At 40.6% G+C, this 20,628-nt stretch overlaps 1 protein-coding gene across 1 annotated transcript in view; it reads right to left on the reverse strand.

Moving 5' to 3' along the window:
* Positions 1 to 18,797, reverse strand: part of AMFR (autocrine motility factor receptor) — a 40,756-nt gene extending 21,959 nt beyond the window's left edge. Inside the window, exons 1-7 of the mRNA XM_029238184.1 lie at positions 18,412 to 18,797; positions 11,020 to 11,112; positions 7,569 to 7,733; positions 6,056 to 6,208; positions 3,277 to 3,317; positions 2,965 to 3,097; positions 772 to 905 (exon numbers count right to left, since the gene is read on the reverse strand). Of these exons, the coding sequence (XP_029094017.1) occupies positions 772 to 905; positions 2,965 to 3,097; positions 3,277 to 3,317; positions 6,056 to 6,208; positions 7,569 to 7,733; positions 11,020 to 11,112; positions 18,412 to 18,678 (986 nt within the window). The 5' untranslated portion in view covers positions 18,679 to 18,797. The remainder of the gene's footprint in view (positions 1 to 771; positions 906 to 2,964; positions 3,098 to 3,276; positions 3,318 to 6,055; positions 6,209 to 7,568; positions 7,734 to 11,019; positions 11,113 to 18,411) is intronic.
* Between the last annotated feature and the right edge of the window lie 1,831 nt (positions 18,798 to 20,628).

Below are 20,628 nucleotides of genomic sequence, written 5' to 3' on the forward strand. Positions count from 1 at the left end.
CATAGACTTCACCTTTAACAGCACAGTTACAGAGGAATCGTGTTCAGTAAAAATTCTCCACCCACGAAAAACACTACACCTGCATTCTCTTCATAGCCCACCAAAGAGCAAGAAATCTATACACAGAAACTGACTGCCTTAACAATGGCTCCTGTTAGTGATGACTTAAGCGAACATTTCTGGGTAAATCAGAGGAGTTAAGACCCCTCAGAGAGCCAAACTGTTCCCTTGGACACAAAAAGGATACCCATTGATCTCACACTTTCAGGCTTGCTTTAGCCTCAGGATGGCAAGTGAGTACCTCCTCCACTGAGGTTAAGAGTATGAGAGAGAGTATGTGTGTGTGAGCACGCATGCGTAAGGAAGAAAAAGGGCAGAAGCCAAAGGAAACATCCATTTAATAATAATGATGATAAAAATAATGACCTAATAAAAGAACCTAATCTTTACTGAGCACGTACTATGTACCCAGTACTGTTCTAAGTAATATTACTTTCATTATCCCATTGAATCCTCCCAACAGTTCCAGGAAGAAGGTTCTGCTATCATCCCTAGACTTAAGCAACTGAGGCACAGGGAGGTAAGTAAATTGCCCAAAATCACACGGCAACTAAGTGGGGCTTCAAACTCAGGCAGTCTGACTCCAGAGCCTATACTCTTCACCATTCCGTTAACAGTTTACAAAAGCAGGTTCTCATATAATCTGGGATCTATTATTATTAAAGATCTCAAATGAGTCAACATGAGCAACGTCAACTTGTGCTTACTTACCTGGCTTCCATGTTTCCAACCACTCGCAAATAGTTCTTGTGCCGGCGGATTCGACGTTGTACCTCATGAAACAGGTAACGCAGCTGCATAAAGATGACCAAGCTGGCCATGGATAACCAGATGTTGCCAAATAACTTAACAAGAGGGAAAGAGAATAAAATATACAATAAAAGTGAATGTGAACTTGCTACTGCTGAGAGTGAGGTGTGCAACAGAAGCTCTGAATTGTGGGCGAAGGTGAACTGGAGCAGTCATTCAGAAAGCAAATGCGCATATTTCTCTCACTACCCTGAACAATGTACATGCTCTTTGGCCCAGTCATTCCATCAATAGCAATCTTTCCTGAGGAACTAATCAGAAATTTTAAAGTTTTATGAAAATGATGCCCCTCCATGCAATTATAAAACAGAAAATCAGGAAATGGACACAATGCCCAGTAGGGGAATAATTATACTGTAAACTCATATAATGTAACATTATATACTCATTATATTTATTATAAAATATAATTATATCCTATTATTATATTTTATATATAACATTTTGAAGATTAATTACATGGGGAAATAATATTCAAGTGAAAAAGGATAAAAGTACTTTAAAAAAACTAATATGTGTCAAAAAAAGGTATGCAAAGATGTGAAGTAGCAAACAACTGAATACAATGTAAATATTCTATTATGGGAGCAGGCTGTTCAATGGCTGGGGGTGGGGGAATATAGGAGGAAGGTGGTCAAAAGGCACAAACTTCCAGTTACAAGATAAATACGTAGTGGGGATAGACGTACAACATGATGACTATAGTTTTAACAGTGCTGTATGGTATATTCCAATTAAATCATCGCACCTCTATGCAGTGGAAGTTTTATCTTAAAGGTATTAAAATGATTTAGAAGAATTTTGTTGCTAGGGCTTCCCTGGTGGCGCAGTGGTTGAGAGTCCGCCTGCCGATGCAGGGGACACGGGTTCGTGCCCCGGTCCGGGAAGATCCCACATGCTGCGGAGCGGCTGGGCCCGTGAGCCATGGCCGCTGAGCCTGCGCGTCCGGAGCCTGTGCTCCGCAACGGGAGAGGCCACAACAGTGAGAGGCCCGCGTACCACAAAAAAAAAAAAAAAAAAAAAGAATTGTTGCTAGCATGGGAAGATGTACATAATATACTAGCTACAAAAAGCCAAAACTATATGCCCAATACACAATCTCCATTGATGAATGTATGGATTTGAATATATAAAGAAGCAGTAAACACAACAAAATGTCAACAGTTATCTCTGGATATTTGTTTGGGGGGGACTTTTTTTTTTTTTTAAGTATGTTTTGAAAGTTACTTTTATTTATTTTTTTTATTTTTTTGTGGAATACGGGCCTCTCACTGTTGCGGCCTCTCCCGTTGCGGAGCACAGGCTCCGGAGGCGCAGGCCCAGCGGCCATGACTCACGGGCGCAGCCGCTCCGCGGCATGTGGGATCTTCCCGCACCGGGGCACGAACCCGTGTTCCCTGCATCGGCAGGCAGACTCTCAACCACTGCGCCACCAGGGAAGCCCTGAAAGTTACTTTTAAAAAGTAGACTTATAGAAATGCTCTACGTTTAACCCAAAAAATTTTAAATTCTACTTTGATAGGCTTACAATTTAAATAAATTGCCCACCAAATATGTTGATCCTCGCCATTCACAGATCACTGAAGTGTTAAACCAATGAAGCAGGTTTTCAGCATGGTGATTTCTTGCACACCAAAGTAAAATGTAAACAATGAAGTAGGAGGAATTAAGAATAAAGACTTTGTTTTTAATTACAAAGATAGAAAATTTATGAATCCACGAAGTAGCTAACACTGTGGGAATTCCCTTTACCACCTACAAAGTAACTGTTAAATATTAGAAGCCACAGAAACTATGAGGAGAGGAATTCCTTTAATTTCATGCTAAAAGCATTATCTACTGACTTGGTCAGCAGAGTCACCTACGTCTCCTAGACAGCAAACACCTCCTGAGCTGGGCACCAAACTCATTCCACACTGCTTTATACCAGTTGGCCAGAAAAAAAAAAAAAAAAGGGAGGGGAACAGCTGCGTCGTTTTTACAGTCTTTAAGTGGGTCATCCACAAATGTTTCACCTGTTAAACGCTGTACTAAACAGCGTTCCTGATTCTAAAAAACTTAGCTGTCTGTTAGAGCTCCCTCTGGGAAACTTACCAACATGTGAATATGATGCATGAGGTCCAGGGACAACAGAGTGAGCTCCATGACAAAATCTGTGTAATAGACATACGTCCCCTTTCCTTCCCACGTTCCTTCGTGGTTGAGGTCCCAGAGGTGAATTACGTATCTGCAGTGAATAGAGAAGAATCATGTTAATGATTTACTGTTACAATTGAATTTGTTTTAAACATGATATACTACAGTCACATTTTTATAAATTTTTTTTTATAAATTTTTTATATGTTGTATCTTAAAATCAACTGTATGAGTAGACCTCCATCACCACCCTCCCAAATTTCTACTCACCGTAAAATCACATGAGCAGTCCTCACTGTCACAAGAAGAGACTATTTAAAAAAAGAGAGATTTTTTTTCTTTTTAGTAAAATTTAGGATTGCTCAGACCAAATTTACTTTTACAAAGTGATAAAAGTTCTCAGTTCAATTAAAAATCAGGTTGGGGGGCTTCCCTGGTGGCACAGTGGTTGAGAGTCTGCCTGCTAATGCAGGGGACACGGGTTCAAGCCCTGGTCTGGGAGGATCCCACGTGCCACGGAGCAACTAGGCCCGTGAGCCACAACTACTGAGCCTGAGCGTCTAGAGCCTGTACTCCGCAACAAGAGAGGCCGCGACAGTGAGAGGCCTGTGCACCGCGATGAAGAGTGGCCCCCGCTTGCCACAAGTAGAGAAAGCCCTCGCACAGAAACAAAGACCCAACACAGCAAAAATAAGTTAATTAATTAATAAACTCCTACTCCCAACATCTTCTTTAAAAAAAAAAAAAAAATCAGGTTGGAGGTCGGGGACTTGAAGGAGGGTAGTCACAAGGTACCAGTTATAAGATAAATAAGTCCTGGGGATGTAATGTACAACATGATGACTCTAGTTAACCGTGCTGTATGGTATAATTCAAAGTTGTGAAGAGAGTAAATCCTAAGAGTTTCCAACACAGGGTAAAAAATATTTTTGGGGGTGTGAATATGCGATGATACTTATCATGGTAATCATTTCACAACAAATGTAAGTCAAGTCATTATGCTGTACACCTTAAACTTATACAGTGCTGTTTGTCAATTATATCTCATTAAAACTGAAAGAAAAAAAAAGCAAGTTACCGACCATTTTATTTCATGTGCTTCAAATTTCCATGGAATATTTTCATGACCTAGAAACAACTTATATTGAGCATTTTCCTGTTAACAGGTGGCAACCAATTACACCTGTCCATCTCCTGGGCATGCCTTCCACAATCTTGAGGTCACTGAGTTTGACAATCACTTATATTTTATACTGCATTAAGTCACCATAATTGATTATCCTAAGAGGGTGTCTGAATACTTGGTGACCCTATACCCAAGGTCCCAAGGTACAGCTTAGGTACTACTATCCTAGATATGAATCCCTGCTCTCTATATAATGCTTTCTGTACCCCCTTCACCCACACAGAAGAAAACAGATGAAGGAAATCAATAACAAAATAAGACCCTCATAGTATTCTGTATTAAAGAAACTGATACTAAGAAAAATTTCTTCTTAATCTAGCAGAATAAAACTGTTAACATTCTTTACGTTTGAGATCAGGAAACTCCCGTTTACAAATGGAAAATATTTTACATAGAAGAGAAACACTATAAACATAAAAATATGATTTAGTTCAAAATATCAAATCTGTAACATAAATTATCTTAAAAAAATTAATGAGCTAAAATTAAAATATGCCCTATGACCCAACAGACCTATTTCAAATGTCTTTCATTTTAGGTATACCTTTTTTCAAACTTTGGCCTAATACTAACTAAAAGTTAGAGAAACAAAAAAGGAAAACCCAGTATCATTCAAATGGTGATTTATAGTAAAATATATCTAAAGCAAACTAATTAATGTCAGAGTAAATAAAATTTTAAACATATTTTTTTACATTTGTATACCTTTCACATACAGAAAGTATTCAACTAGGATTGCAAATGTTTTTATTAAGTACTTAAATGTTCTTTCCTTATTTTTCTTACACTACTATTTTATACTCTGAAATGAATGCTATTAAGCAGAATAAATTTTAACCCTATTCTAACAATTCCCAATTAGTAGTTCAAACTCAGTATTTTGATATTAGCTATCCACTGATATTGATATTAGATATCTATTATTTCATTTTTTCCATTAATAATAGCAATTATGGACAAGATAAAAGTACTTTGCCTTTGGCCTGAGGAAAAAAGCAAATATAGCCACTGAATATAAAGAACATACAAAAAATTTGATTTCTATTGAACAGAAATTAGTATTTTCAGAAAGGGCTTAAAAGTAAATTTTAAAATATACATGAATATCTCAGATTATTCTTTCAAAACAATGAATACAGTTTGCATATATATTGTATTCTTCTATAAAATCTTAATTTATGGCCTATCTAAAATAACCAATTACAGGATATTTCCTTACTAATTGTTACCAATCATTGTTTACAATATCTTAAGGAGAAAACCCTTCCCACTTGGAAGTCACAGAACTTGGATTGTGCTACTTTTGCCACTTTGGAACTTTAAGCAATTCACTTCACCCTCCATGCCTGTTTCCCCATTAATAAACAGGAATAATAAAATGAGTCAATATATGTAAAGTATTTAGAACAATCCCCAGCATATAGTAAGCACTATATAAATGTCGGCAAAAATAATTACAGTTGACCCTTGGGCAATATAGGAGTTCATCCCCATATGATTTATAGTCGGGCCTCCGTATCCAGTTCCTTTGCATCTGTGGATTCAACCAACCAGGGACCATGTAGTACTGTAGAATTTACTACTGAAAAATATCCATGTATAAGTGGACCCACAAAGTTCAAACTCACGTTGTTCAAGGGTCAACTGTACTTTTTATTATGTTGTAGCAAGGATTACGTGAAATAACATATGTAAAAGCAATCAGTACCGATACCCAACCCCAAACAAAGGAACTCAAAAAATCCTTGTTAAAATGAAGACCAGATATCCACCGTGGGTGAAAATAATCTGTCAATAATCCTCTAGCTTCCTTGAAAACACATAGGAACATAATCAGAGCAAAAGCCCGTCTCTGCATCTTACCTCTGCAGCCATGAAAGCCAATGTGTGCATCCCATGGGTGTAGCCTGTGACACAACAGACAACTGCTAATCCACAGCAGGAAAGCAGCATAGCAATCAGTAGAGACAGAACTCGACCATGGCTACTCATCGGTGTGGTGGGAGAAAAGGAAAGCTAAAAATGCAAAACAGGAGAAGGAAGCTCATTCTTCAGCATGGCAGTGTTAATTAAACCTGACTAAGCATGGCAGTGCTAATTAAACTCAAGGTTAACCTTGGTGTCTTTGCTTGGAGGTCTGTGCGTCGCCGCACGGCCAAATGGAAGCCGAAAAGTATCCCATTACCAGATGGTCAAAATTCTCCAACCAACCTAAATATGAGTATAAGCTGATATTTTGAGATCTTTATCATTTAGTTTATGGAATATACATTATACTTGCATCTCAAATTCTCAAGGATCCTCCTACCAGTGGGATTATAAGCCTCTAGAAACAATTTGCCAAAGGAATGCAATTCTCTCTTCTGGCTTCAACAGGACTCAACTTCAACAGGGCAGCACCACATTCTGTTGTGTTCTTTCACAATTTTGTTCTAGCCCTAATCCCTCAAAGTCACTTGGGAGGACATTCCTAGCCCGTTCACGGCTAGGACAACCGAAGTGTAATCCAGGTGCAGACTGACTACTACCATAACGCTATGTTAACAGTATACAGCTTGGCAAGGAAGGCCTGGAGCTGTGACTCCTGAGCAGGAAGGTGTAGATACCAAACCAGTCGGGGAGGTCAGAAGCGCCTGTCCATGGCCTGGGATGGGGGTTGAATTATGAAACAGCTGAAGGCTTTGGAACTGAGATTAACTCACACAGACGTGCAAGGACCACCATGGTCCATGAGGACTGGGTAAAGAAAGGGGCAAGCAGCGTTGTGGAGTGGGTTTAATGGAGGGGCAGGATTGTAGGCGTCCATTTACTGGGGATCCACGAGATTAGTTCGGGACTACTAACAAATGAAGATTCACCCACACAACTCTGAAGCCAAGAGGCAGATCTTGTACCCAGACAGAAAAGGTTCACTTCTCCAGGGACCAAGGAAGCCAAGAGAGCTAATTCAGTCCTGGCCCAGGGTGGAAACAATGCAAGCTAGTCAGAAAGAAGGGCTCCAAGAACCAGAGTAAGAAGGGGGAAAATGGAAGGAGATTAGAACAGAAAACGTCTGGAAGAGATCAGCTTTTTTTCAGTTTATATATTAAAGTTTCCTTGCACTGTGATCAAAACAGTTTGTGTAGGTGATTTGACCTCACGTGGGCTGTAATGCAACACTACTGGGGAGGGGAAGGAAACCTCCCTAGGGGACACTGCTCCTGCATTCCTTGGCTGCTGCAGAAAGTTCCTCAAGAAACAGGTAGGAGGTACCTGATCCAGGAGCCTTCCCTGGGAGAGCTATCCTGCACATGTGTGTCACGGCTCATTCATATTACACAATTCAGACCTGGCAAATGTGTGCCTAAGCAGGAAAAGAGCTTGGCTAAAAACTTACATATTCAAACCGGTCCTTGCAGAGCTGAACCATCAGATGCAGAAATACCAGTCCAGCAAACCAGAGGCACCACATGACCACTTCTTCCACTGTCTGGACATTCAGCACACCAAAAATGAAAATGAACTTGTAGAAAATGAAATTCCAAAACTTGTCTTTGAGGTGCTAAAAAGAAAAATATTTATAAAGGTGATTACCATTATACCTAACCCATTCAAGGAGAAGGTAACATAACAAAAGCTGGCTTCTAAGGAGAAAATAGTCTATTCTCAGCTTTCTAACACTTGTCCACAAGAAAATATCAATAGAAGGCAAAGAAAAAATGAGCCCTCTGAAGAATAAAGGGAAGACACCTAGAAAGTAATCTACAGATTTTGGATTGAATTCCTTAGTTATGAAATTTTAGCCATTAAAAGGGGAGTGATATTAGTTTAGTACCTTATGTATTAATAATACATATACTTCTAACACAAAATAAAAAAGAATGGTGAGAGCTACAAGTATCATTTTTAATACTTCTACTCTCTAGATTTTTAAAACAAACAAAAGAAAAAGACTGGACATTCTTCTTCCTTTTTTTTTTTTAAACATCCTTCAGATTCAAAAATAACATATGCTCATTTGCCAGCCATAATCAATAATGTATGAAAAAGTACAAAGAAAATTAAAACAAAAATGATGCCTTAACATTTTTATGCATTTTCTTCCTAAATGTAAAACATTGATTTTTGTATACTTTTATTTCACTTATATTGTGAGAACCTTACCAGTGCCAATGAATACTGTCTGAATAAGACCACTTTAGTGGTTACACATGGACACCGAAATGTTTTTTCACCATTCAGAAAATGTTACAATGAATATCTTTGTACAAGTTTCTATTTTTTCAGCATTACAGAATCAAAGCTTACGGATATTGTTATGGTTTCTAATAAGTAACGTCCATCTGATTTCCAAAGAAGTTGTATAAACGCACACTCCCACAGAAGTATATCTGCTTCACTGTACTCTTCCTTACACTGAGCATGTCCAGTTGTAAAAATCTTTACTATCCTGAAAAAACGGGCAATGAGGGGCGTCTAGCCAACGGATATTAAAAGATGCCTCAAGCCATCTGTGGGAGTGGTGGCAACTGAGTGCAGAGGATAAGGATGAAAATAGGGCTCCTGAGTATACTTTTGAACCATGCGAATGTTTCACAAATTCAAAAACTTAGAAAGAAAAGCAGAATTGAATAAAAACAGAAATAATTGAACCTACATGTGGAACAAATCAATAATGTGACTATTTAAAGATAAGAGTTATTCTGAGGACTTTAAAACACTGTACTCTGACTGTACACCCTTTGTTCAGAGAACAAAATGAACTAGGAATCCTTGGTGAATGTCTGTTTCCAGATCTGGGGCAGGAAAGCATGAAGTGAACCTAGAACATTTTGTGTCCTGGTTCTGGACCTTCACTCCACCATCTATCTGCTGTGTGGCTTTGGGCAAGTTACTTACAATCCCCAGGCTTTGGTTTCCCCATCTATAAGACGGGTCTTATAACAACAGCGTATATCTCATAAAATAGTTGGGGTAACTCAGTAAATTAATATATGTACGGTGCTTAGATAAGTGCCATAGTAGGCATTAAGTACATTTAAAAAATTCTTTGTTCTACACTGCCACTTAACCGTTGAATATTTGTCCAATTTTAGGTAGTCAATGTCTTTGCCTCTAGCATTACTCTATTTCTTCAAGTTTAAGCACCCAGAGAGTAAACCCATGCCAATTCTGTAGCATTCTAACTCAAAACAGTGCTTAAGGGCTTCCCTGGTGATGCAGTGGTTGAGAGTCCGCCTGCCAATGCAGGAGACACGGGTTTGTGCCCCGGTCCGGGAAGATCCCATGTGCCGCGGAGCGGCTAGGCCCGTGAACCATGGCCACTGAGCTTGCGTGTCCGGAGCCTGTGCTCCGCAACGGGAGAGGCCACAGCAGTGAGAGGTCCGCGTACCGCAAAAAAAAAAAAAAAAAACAGCACTTAATAAATGCTACTGGATGACACTGGTCAAAAAACTGTCATCACTGAACAACATGAAAGACGTGATCTATACTGAAAAAACTGAAAATAGAGTCGAGTGACAAATGTGCCCATTATGATTACCTCCAGGTATTTGAAAAATCTCTATAATACTCCAAGGTTATGATTTCTGTAAATTTTGAACTGATATTTAACATTTTAGGAAAAAGAAAGCAGTATGTAAGGCCCACTGGTGCCAGATCAATCCACCAGCAATTAGGTTGCTTGCCTGGCCTGACCAATTTCTGGCCCACAAGTCAAAAGTTTTTCTTGAAAACAAAAGAAGCATCAAAAAAAAGCTTCTGTATCCTACCAAAAAACCCTCTATGTTCTACTGATCCCATCTGGGAGACCTATGGAGTCGATATTTTGGAGAAAGTACTGAATACTCACTAATGAAAAATTTCTGGGAAAACAAAGAGTCCTGCCCTTAACAGCATCCAAGGGCTCAATCACACAGTAAATGCATTTCAACTCTAAACTAGGACCTCAGCTGATTTAATAACAAGAGATTTGGGTTGAAAAGGAAACATAAGGGGTGAGGCCACAGTTGTACTTTTAATGTAGTAGGTTCCTGTGTCTTACCACTGGGATAAGATAAAGTACAATATAGTTCTGTTTCTATGTTATTGTTTTAAAGGCCAGTTCTAAATTCTTACTTTAAAACACACTATTCTACACTCCATCCACTAAAATCCTTGGGGAACTGCCAATCTGTACAGTATGCTTGTGACATTAATTCTTTAATGAAAGCACCTCCTGCTCATACATGCATTCTGAGAGTAATGTTCAAATGTCAGACTATCTCACCTGAACGCTACTTGTAGAATGATGAATCTTAATACACTTTTCCAAAGGGAAAAACTAAAATCTCTCGGTAAATTCCTTTGGAAAAGAACCCATATTCTAAAGAAAGATATATACAATTACTCAAACTAAAACAAGTCTGAGATTCTTTTAAAATTACTTCATAAAAGTCATGAGGAAATAGCTATAAAGAACAATATTGGGACAACTTGGATACATTAAATATGGATTGTGGGCTATATAAAGTATTTCATCAATGCTGAATTTCCTGATTTTGATCACTGTGCTATGGTTACATAAGAAAATGTCCTTGCTCTTAGGAAACACATATTAAAGCACTTGAGGTTAAAGGGGTATGATGTCCCCAGTTTACTCTCAAAAGGATCACAAAAAATATGTATATATAAATAAAAGGCAACTGTTAGAGTAAATGGGGAAAAATGTTAATAACTCTGAATCTGGATGAAGTCTATATAGGAGTTCTTCATATTATTTGTACAACTCTTCTGTAAGTTTGAAATTATACCAAAATTTTTTTTCTTTAATCTGGTCACAAGAATGCATCCTTGCTATCTGGACTTACCTGTCTTTCGCTCACTCGAAGAGGGCCAAACACAATACACTGGATTAGCTTAGCCACCAACATCAAAACACAGCAAGCAGTATTTACTAGAACCTGTACACAAACCAAAGAAAGGAAGTTTATTTCCAGTTGAAAAATAAAAGCAGCTCTAAAAATTTTATATTAGGAATTCAGCCAACATTTCTAATAACTGAGACTTTCCAGTTTTCTACCAGTACAAGATAAGTAATATTTGAAGGGGCACATTTTTATGGGTGGCAGGGTACGTACGGATGAGGAGTGGGGAGGAAGGTACCAACTCAGCAGTTAATTCACAGAGCCCTGTCCCAACATGTACCCCCCAGAAGGCCATCTTCCCCTTCAGTCTTAACTGAATTGTGTGTAAACTTTGTACTGTATGCACCTTAAAAAACCATAAGTGTCTCCTAGGTACATCACTTCCTACATTAAGATTTTGACAGCCTAGAAGAAAACTTTTTCAGAAAATGCAGGTATCATGAACAGTGAAGTCCAGCACCCAAACATCCTGCCCTGCCCTGTCAGAAAAATAGGACATGTGGAGAAGAGTGTGGATGGTCATAAAAAATTCACAAGACCATGAAGAACTGAGAATCAAAAACATACACATTTTCAAATGTATTGCAATGGGACAAAAGATATCTGTGGTTGGTGTTGGCCTCAAAGTAAAGGTTCTGGGGCATTCGAGGGGAGTGGAATCAAGAAAGCAGGAAGAGCTGAGAACTGAAAGGCAACCATGAAACACCAATGACAATCCAAAGCCTTCTTCACCAGCAAGTGGAAAACTTTCTTGGTAATTAAGAGAGGGATCGCCTTACACCTAAACAACAAATGTAATGCTTACAAAATGAAAACGTGGGCCGCCCCTGACTCAGAGGCTAGTGTGGCACATCACATTACTGATGTTCAAATGATTTCTAAAACCACAGAACCTGAAAAAGCCAAAAGGACCTTGATGAAGACGGTAAAGAGGACTTTTATTAAGAGCAAATGAAAACAAACACCAACAACGTAAAGGCTGCTTCAATCTTTGATTCACTAAGTTTACAGGAAGGTGGCCATATTCCTCTTTCCAGGTCATTCTTCCATCTACTTTTAAAAGAAGCAAATGATATTTTAAGAATAAGTAAATAAAAGGAAGGTGACAGAAGAGAGTAAGATAAGAAAGCAAACTCACTAAGATCTCTTCAGGTTCCCCTTAGTGCTTCACACCATCCAGCCCTGTGGTAGCCCTGACACATTACATACAATGAATGGTAGCCCTGATTCATTACAAAAGATTAAATTATGTTTAGTTACATTCTGCCTGTCTAATGGGGCAAGGAAGTATGTGATGTATTTTCAAAGAACTGAAACAAAAATAGTGCTGAAAAATGAAACTCTTCTGGTAATTAAATCCTTCAAATAGCCAGGAAAAAACCCAAATTAGTTATCCAAAACATCCCACCTCCCTAACATGACTCCCTGTGGAGCAGCCCTCTTCAAAACATTCCAACAAATAGTGTAGAATACTAAATTTTAAGGAGATGAAATAGACATTTAAAAGGCTAATCTTCATTGTGCTCTAAACCAGTTAATGGGAACCCCAATCATGTTAATTAAGAAAAAATGTCGTAAGACAAAACTACAGCCCCAATCCCTCATGCCATATCCCCCAGCTGAAGAGGATTTTTAAAATCAGCCAAGCATTCCAAGCCTAATTACAAAACAGTTTTTTAAAATTCTTCCTGTTTTTGCAGGTAGGCTTACAAAGTAAAGAAATAAATTCAACACATTTAGCACCTACTTGCTCAAGGCATGTGGGACATTAAGAGAAATGAGGGTGATCTGGACCCTGCACTCAAAGAACTTTTAGGATCTACAAGACACAGAACGTGGTAAGCATCTAACAGACCAAGCCAGCTGCTGTGAGGACAACAGAGGAGAAATCAAATTTAGGGTTGCTTAATCATTTCTCTACCTTAAACAGCATTCTCATACACCTTGGGTTACAAAATAAGAAATAAAGTATTACTTCTCAGGTAAAGCTTTTCTTAAGTTTTTCTAAGTTCAAAAGTGAGGTATAGGGCTTCCCTGGCGGCACAGTGGTTGAGAGTCCGCCTGCCAATGCAGGGGACACGGGTTTGTGCCCCGGTCCAGGAAGATCGGCTGGGCCCGTGAGCCATGGCCACTGAGCCTGCGCATCCAGAGCCTGTGCTCCGCAACGGGAGAAGCCACAACAGTGAGAGGCCCGCGTACCGCAAGAAAAAAAAAAAGAGGTATAAAAATTTTGTATCTTTGATTTACCAAAAAAAAACAAAACAAGTGGAAGTCCCTCATAATTCCATCACCAGTAGATAAACATTTCCTATTGTAATATAAATGGAAGATTTAAAAATCAGCACAGCTAAGAATGGAAAAACGGCTTGAGAAAGTAAACTGATATGAGAAAGGGATTTTATGTAAAAGGAAAGAGATAACCTTTTGTGAACTTTATGAAAGTGAAAGCTATATAGGATTGGAAGCAACTAAATTATTTTAAGATCATGAATGAAGTATTTTAAAAAACATCTCAATAATTATTAACTATTTATTCTATTCTACTTACAGAAAAATGTCTTAATTTCACAAATATCATCATTCCAATAAATTCTCTATTTTAAAATTGACAAAGCCTTGAAAAATTGCAGATACAGAAAGAAACATAATTGTACCATTCCTCATTTAAAAGCAAATCCCAGGATTACCATATACACATTACCATATATAAAATAATCAATAAGGACCTATTGTATAGCACAGGGAACTCTACTCAATATTCTGTAATAACTTATATGGGAAAAGAATCTGAAAAAGAATGGCTATATGTATATGTATAACTGAATCACTTAGCCGTACACGTGAAACTAACACAACACTGTAAATCAACTATACTCCATTATAAAATAAAAATTAAAATAAATTTCCAAATCAGATCCCACTAGGTCATCAGTGATATCCTTACAGAAACAACACTTCAGTCCATATTTAAACCAACGGAATTGGGACAAACTTTCTCACCTCACTTTATCCTTGCAGACCACAGTAAAAGTACTAACCTCATTCTGCTCTACACAGATAACTAATCTTTCTTTGTGAGCAGAATCCAAACTTAAATGTAAGTAAATCTAAGTACAAGGGGTTCACTGGAGCACTGTTTATAATAGCAGAAAAATGAAAACCAATTAAATGTCCATCAGTGAGGTTAGTTCAATAAACCGTAAAACAGCCATTCAACAGAATACAATGAAGCCAGGAAAACTAAGTCAGCAGTTCTGCATTTACTAGCATTATACAGAACCTTCAAGATAACTTGCTCACTGAAAAAAAAGCAAAGTGTAGAAATGTGATTACTACGCTACCTTCTGTGTATGAAAAAGAAAGAATATATATACATACCATATATATTTGTATAATATGTAGATGTGAACTGTGTCGACTTGATCAATCTGGGTACTTCTTAGTCTTCTACTTAACACCAGCACTAACTATCCCCTCCCCCCCCAACACACCTTTTATCAGTCTCCTCCTTTAAGGACAACTGGAATGTTACTTTTCTGTAGGCTCCCAGTGACAAGTATAAAATGCCAGTAATGCAAACTCCCCCTTATTATACTGATGCTTGTGCTCCTCTTTGCACAACATTAGGGAAATAAATGAGATTACGTATACAAAGCATGCAGCATACATCTAGCGAGCAATCAAATAGCAATCTCCTTCCCCCCCACTATAAAGATTTTTCCTATATTTTTAAGTTGTTTATCTAGGCTTATATCCTATTATTTACAAGTTTAGTCTTTTTCTTCAGCTGCCCCAACATTTCTGGAGCTAACATTTTTCTCTAATCATCTTTGGAATATTCATCTCATAAAGACTCAAGCCGAGTAAATTACTTTCAGTTCTCAAGTTGTATAATTATGTGAAGATGGGCTCTTTGAAGCAGGAGTCAGAAACTTTTTCTCTAATGGGCTATCAGACAGTAAATATTTTTAGACTCTGTAGGCCACATGCTCTCAGTCACATATTCTTCCTTTCGGAAAAAAAAAAAACTTCAAAAATGTAAAAAACATTATTAGCTAATAGGCCAAATTGGCAACACGGTTTGCCAATCCCTGCTCTCAACGGTCAGTTCACTTTTATCCATTTTCGTTTTTGGTGACTTTTTCCCTTGACACTTCTATTTAAACGACTTCATTTGCATATAATTAAGTCATCAGAACCTTAAAACTTGTTTCATATGTCTATTTCTCCATTTTACCATGTCCAGCTCTTACAGTTTTAAAAGCAAATACATAAAAAAGAAAAAACCAGAACTGAAAAAAAACCAGGAGAAAGTAATGAAACTAATGAGTAAGATTAATTGAAGTTGAAAAGCCAAAAACACCTGAACAATTCAAAACAATGATGGAAACTGATCAGGAGGTACTTTAATAGAAGTGACATCTGAACAATGTAAAATTACCCGAGAAATGAGTAACAAAATAAAACCTAATCTGGAATGAAAGTTCTAGAAAGACATGAAGAAACAAATAATCATGACAAACCTGGGTATTTGTTAGTGCAACAACCCTGGGAACCTCCCCTCACACCTGTTCTCAATCTCAGTGCCAGAGGGCCACCTGGAGAACTTTCTTTGGGGACTGGAGTCTTAGGTCACTACATCTCCTGGCCTCTTCCCTGTCTACATAAATCCACCTTCCCCACTGCAGCTATAGGTCTGCCCCTGAAAAGATCATCTCATCATGACAGCCCCTCCTCCCCTTCACTCCCACTTAAACCCTCTGGCCCATGAAATAATGTTCACATTCCTTAACAGAGCAGGCAAGGTTTACAACATCTGACCTTCACCCCATACCCCATCCTCTCCCTCATCAGTTTCTCAACCATTAACATGCCTAAAATCACCTAGGACATTAATCAAAATGAAGACATTATATCAGTATCTATATTCATCTAAACTGTGCCCTACAAAGATAAGTTTTAGAGATTCCAATATGCAAAATAATATCTAGCAGGATTTGCAAACTGGCACAAAGATCAATTGATTGTTTCGTCTTGCCTTTTTTATTTTTTAGTATTTATTTGGTTGCACCGGGTCCTAGTTGCAGCAGGCGGGCTCCTTAGTTGGGCTCCTTAGTTGTGGCAGGTGAACTCTTAGTTGCGGCACACATGTGGGATCTAGTTTCCCCACCAGGGATCGAACCCGGGCCCCCTGCACTGGGAGCGAGAAGTCTTATCCACTGCGTCACTAGGGAAGTCCTTTGTTTGGTTTTTAAAAAATTGAATCTGAGTGTCCTTGGGCAGGGCAAGAAAGGATCCATTCTGACAAAGGCCCCACCATATATATTCACCTAATAATGCAATCTGTCAGGCCTCAGAGGAAGGCATCTGAGATTTTGACTCCCACTTGTCTACTAAAGCAGAAACTTAAGTAATGAGTGATGAGGAAAACTGACAATGCATACATGGAGGGTCTGAGGAACCAAGGAAGACCAAGATAAGTGTGAAAACCACAGAGGAAAGATGGAAGAAAAACAGCAAGATCAACTGAGAAAGGAAAAAAATCAGCAGCAGATAGGAAGAAATTACAAACTCGCATGAGGCAAGACCTCTGTTGAAAAAGCTGGGAAGAAAAGGAAATTTTCTTAAAAGTAATAATTTTCACAGAAAATCAACAGGTTTTATGTAATGTTTTATGAAGAGATGTTAACCTTGGAATTTGAACATGAGTTTTGTAAAAAGAAACTCTGGGGAGGGGTAGGGAGATCATTAAACAATACTAGTAGTTGTTAAATACTATTGCAGTTCCATTTCAAAGGCTTATTTGTATCATATACTTAAATATATATATATATAAGACTACATTATATTCTCAACATTTGGCAAAATCACTCTCCACATCAGTTTACCTGCCAACTGAAATGCAAAAATAGATTTTTTAAATCTATGTGTAATAGAAATTAAACAAGAGACGTGTGGCTGAGTTCTTTCTCTTCTCCCTTCTGTAAGCTTCAGCTTTACACAGCAGTGGAGGAATGGAACTTCACCCTTCACTGCCTTCTACTCACCTCTTCATCAGAAGGACCAAGAGACTTGACCCACACCCACAATTCATAAATCGCACTGCTTCCTGATGAAGCACAGTGGGATTAATTATAACAAATGAGTTGTGTATCATTCTGTATACTTGGAATATTAATCCCAGTCACTTACAGCCGGCTCTCACCCCAAAACGGGAATTTACAGAAGACAAGACTCTGGACCCAAGACACCACAGCAAATCCAAGGGACAGACTTCAGTCCTGGAACAACTTTTCTGATCGCCGTGGGGTTTCCGTGAGGCATTCAAAGGCTAAGGTAGAAGCCAAGCTCTTAAGCCAAAATACTGTTGATCTACCCGCCTGAAATTATCTGTTCTAATAAGTGAAACCAGCATTTATGCCTTGTAAATGCTGCTTATCTTACACTGGCAGACAAACTGGAAACCGTGTTTTAAAATGGATCACTAAAAGGAAAAATCCTGAGTTCAAATGGAGAGACATCTCTTGACTCCGAATGTTTTGGCTGCCTTCAGACATCAAAGGAAACTTTCATGAATCACCAGGTAAAAGCAGCAGGAAAGGAAGCACCGTTTGTGTGTTTGTTCTACCCAAACAGGACAATCACATAATAAATAGAAGAAAAAAAAAAAGGCCTCTCTCCAAACAGGAATGTCCGAACACACCCAGATGCCTAAAATTCTCCTATGCTCAACATCCGAATTGTCTCTTCCCTCTCTTCGTGGGAAACCTGTTAACATTTCCGGGTCTGACAGAGTCCGAAAAGCCTTCCAACTTCCCTCCACAGTTTAATAAAATAGCCGGGGTAATTGACTGGCCGGTCCCAGCCAGGTCAAGCCGCTCTTTGAGGGCTCCTTGTTTCCTTCCCGGTGGTCCCTCAGAACCCCAACTCTGCTCCGCCATCGTTTACTTCTCCCCCCAACCCACCCCAGCACCTCCCCACTACACCCCGGCCCTGACCCTCCCCGGCCGGCAGCGTCCCCTCGCGCCCCGCCCCCTGCGCCTCCCCAACCGCGTCCCAAAGTCCCTTCCTCAGGCCTCAAAGGCGACCCTGCCCTCGGGACCCGCCCCTCCTCACGACCCCAAAGCCACCCCACCCCAACCCCTCACCGGGTCCTTCAGTGGCGCGCACGCGGGCGGGGCCCCGCCCTCCGGGCCTCGCACTCGGGGGCCCCGGAGGGAGGGGACCCTGGCCCCAGCCACGCCCCCCACAGATAATGGGTGACATGGCGGTCCCCACAGTCCCCCGCCCGGCTCCTCTCCGCTCCTCCTCGGTGGGCCCGGCAGCCTCGCTCACCCACACGAATAGGCTGTCCGAGAGCAGGTACTGGGCCACGTCGCGGGCACGGGGTCCTCCGGTGCTCGGCCAGACGAGCGCGGCCGGGTCTGGCTGCACCGGGGCCGTTACCGGCTCCGCCTCAGCGGGCCCAGGCCCGGGCCTGGCCTCGGGCTGGCTAAGAGCGCGGTAGGCGCTGACGATGGTGCCGAGCAGGGCCAGGCCGCTGAGGCCCGTGTAGGTGCGGAGGCTGGGCCAGGGGAAGCGCTCGAGGAAGAGCAGCGGCATGGCGGCAGCGGCGGCTTCCAGCCCCCAGGCCTCCCCGCGCTGCGGCCGGGCCACGACGGCCTCGCGAACGGCGCCCACGGCCTCTGGCGTCGCCGTTGCTGCCGCCGCCTCCTCGCCGGACCGGGCCGCTCCTGGCCGCTCGCGCCGCTCCGCCCCGCGCCGCTCCCGCTGCTGCCCCTGCCGGCGCGGAAGAGCCTTGGCTGGTTAGGGGCGGGCCACCGCCCCCAGCAGGGTGCGGGCGGGACGGGCGCGGGGGCGCGGCCTCCGTCCCCCGCCCCCATCGGTCGCACCGCCGCCTGGCTGGCGAAGGCCCCGGCTGCAGGCCCTGGGGCCCAGAACCCAGCATTATCCTCCGCCGAAACCCCAGCTCGGTCTGGCCCGCGGACGCACGGGGCACCCGACCGGGGCCGAGCCCAAGCGTCACTCAGGCCCGACGGCGCTGACAAGCGGTCAAGCCCTGGCCGCGTGGCCGATCCGCGGGACTCGAGGACCCCCACCACCGGGCGTCCGGCCACTTGTCCCTTACCTTGCTTCCTTAAACGCCCCCTTAAGCAGTTTACCCCGGAGCACCCCCTGCGGGCCTAGGAGCTTCCTAGGTGGCTGAAAGAGGAGATGGTGCTTAGGGAATAATAGAGGCCCTGACCCCATAGAAAGAAAATTAACCAACGGTCTTAAATTCCTCGCAAATAAAGTTTCTGCTGTTTACTCCTAACCTCCAGCAGAGTCTAAAACGAATCTGATTAAGCAGGAAATAAAAATGTGTTCCCTCATACAGCAGGTAGGAATGTAAAATGGTGCAACTATTTTAGAAAGTGGTCTGTCAGCTCCTCAAAAAGTTTAAACCTAAGAGTGACCATTTGACCTTGCAATTCCACTCCTAGGTAAATAACCAAGAGAAATGAAAACACACCACCACACAAAATGTGCACACAAATGTCAATAGCAACGTTATTCTTAATAGCCAAAGGTAGAAACAACCCTAATGTCCCTCAAGCGATGAATGGGTACCTAAGTTATACCCCCTACAATGGAATAGTATTCAGCCATGAAAATGAATGAAGTACTGATACATGCTGCAACATGGACAAACCTTGACAACATGCTAAGTGACAGCAGCCACACAAATGCCACATAGCATGATTCCATTTATTCGAAATGTCCAGCACAAGCAAAAACATAGGTAGACAGAGAAAGTAGATTAATGGTTGCTTAGGGAGATGAGGGAACTGAAGTATAAAAGCTAAACATGGATTTCTTTTTGAGGTGATGAAAGTGTTCTAAAATTGTGGTGACTGTGGCACAACTCTGAATATACTAAAAATCTTTAATTGTATATTTATATGGTGAAATATGTAAAGTATAGCTCAATAAGGCTGTTAAAAAAAGAAAGAAAAGCACTACCAAAGAAAAGTGCTATCTTGGAGGTCTTATTCCTCATTGTATCCCCAAGGCCTGTACTAGTGCCTGATGCAGAGTAGGTATTCAGCAAATATTTGTTGAATCTTACAAACTTTCAAAAGAAAAGGACTAAAATATATTCAAGGTCTCTTTCATACCTAATATTCTTATTCTAAAAGTTTGTTAGAAAACAAAAGATCGCTCAGCTCAACGTTATTACTATCCAATTTGTAATTTTTAGAAACATCCTATTAAAGGGCCTGTGATGAACACAACAGTTTGGCTTTTACTGGGGAGGGAGGATGAGCGTACACACACACACACACTATATGAGATCTATATGATTAAACTTTCAGTTCCCTTTGGTTCTCTACCTGCAGACATTTGATTAAAATGCTAAACTTTCAACTTTATTGGTAAATAAAGTTTTATATGGAAAAAAAGGATAGTGATTTTCCACAAGTAACTGTTCTACTTTATCCGAGCCCCCATAAATTTTAAACCACACTATCCAACTATCCAAATTCAATCCAAGCCACAATAGTCATAAAA

The sequence above is a fragment of the Monodon monoceros genome, unplaced genomic scaffold (assembly GCF_005190385.1).
Source record: "Monodon monoceros isolate NGI ecotype Baffin Bay Population unplaced genomic scaffold, NGI_Narwhal_1 Super_Scaffold_10, whole genome shotgun sequence".
In the NCBI taxonomy this organism is placed as follows: Eukaryota; Metazoa; Chordata; class Mammalia; order Artiodactyla; family Monodontidae; genus Monodon; species Monodon monoceros.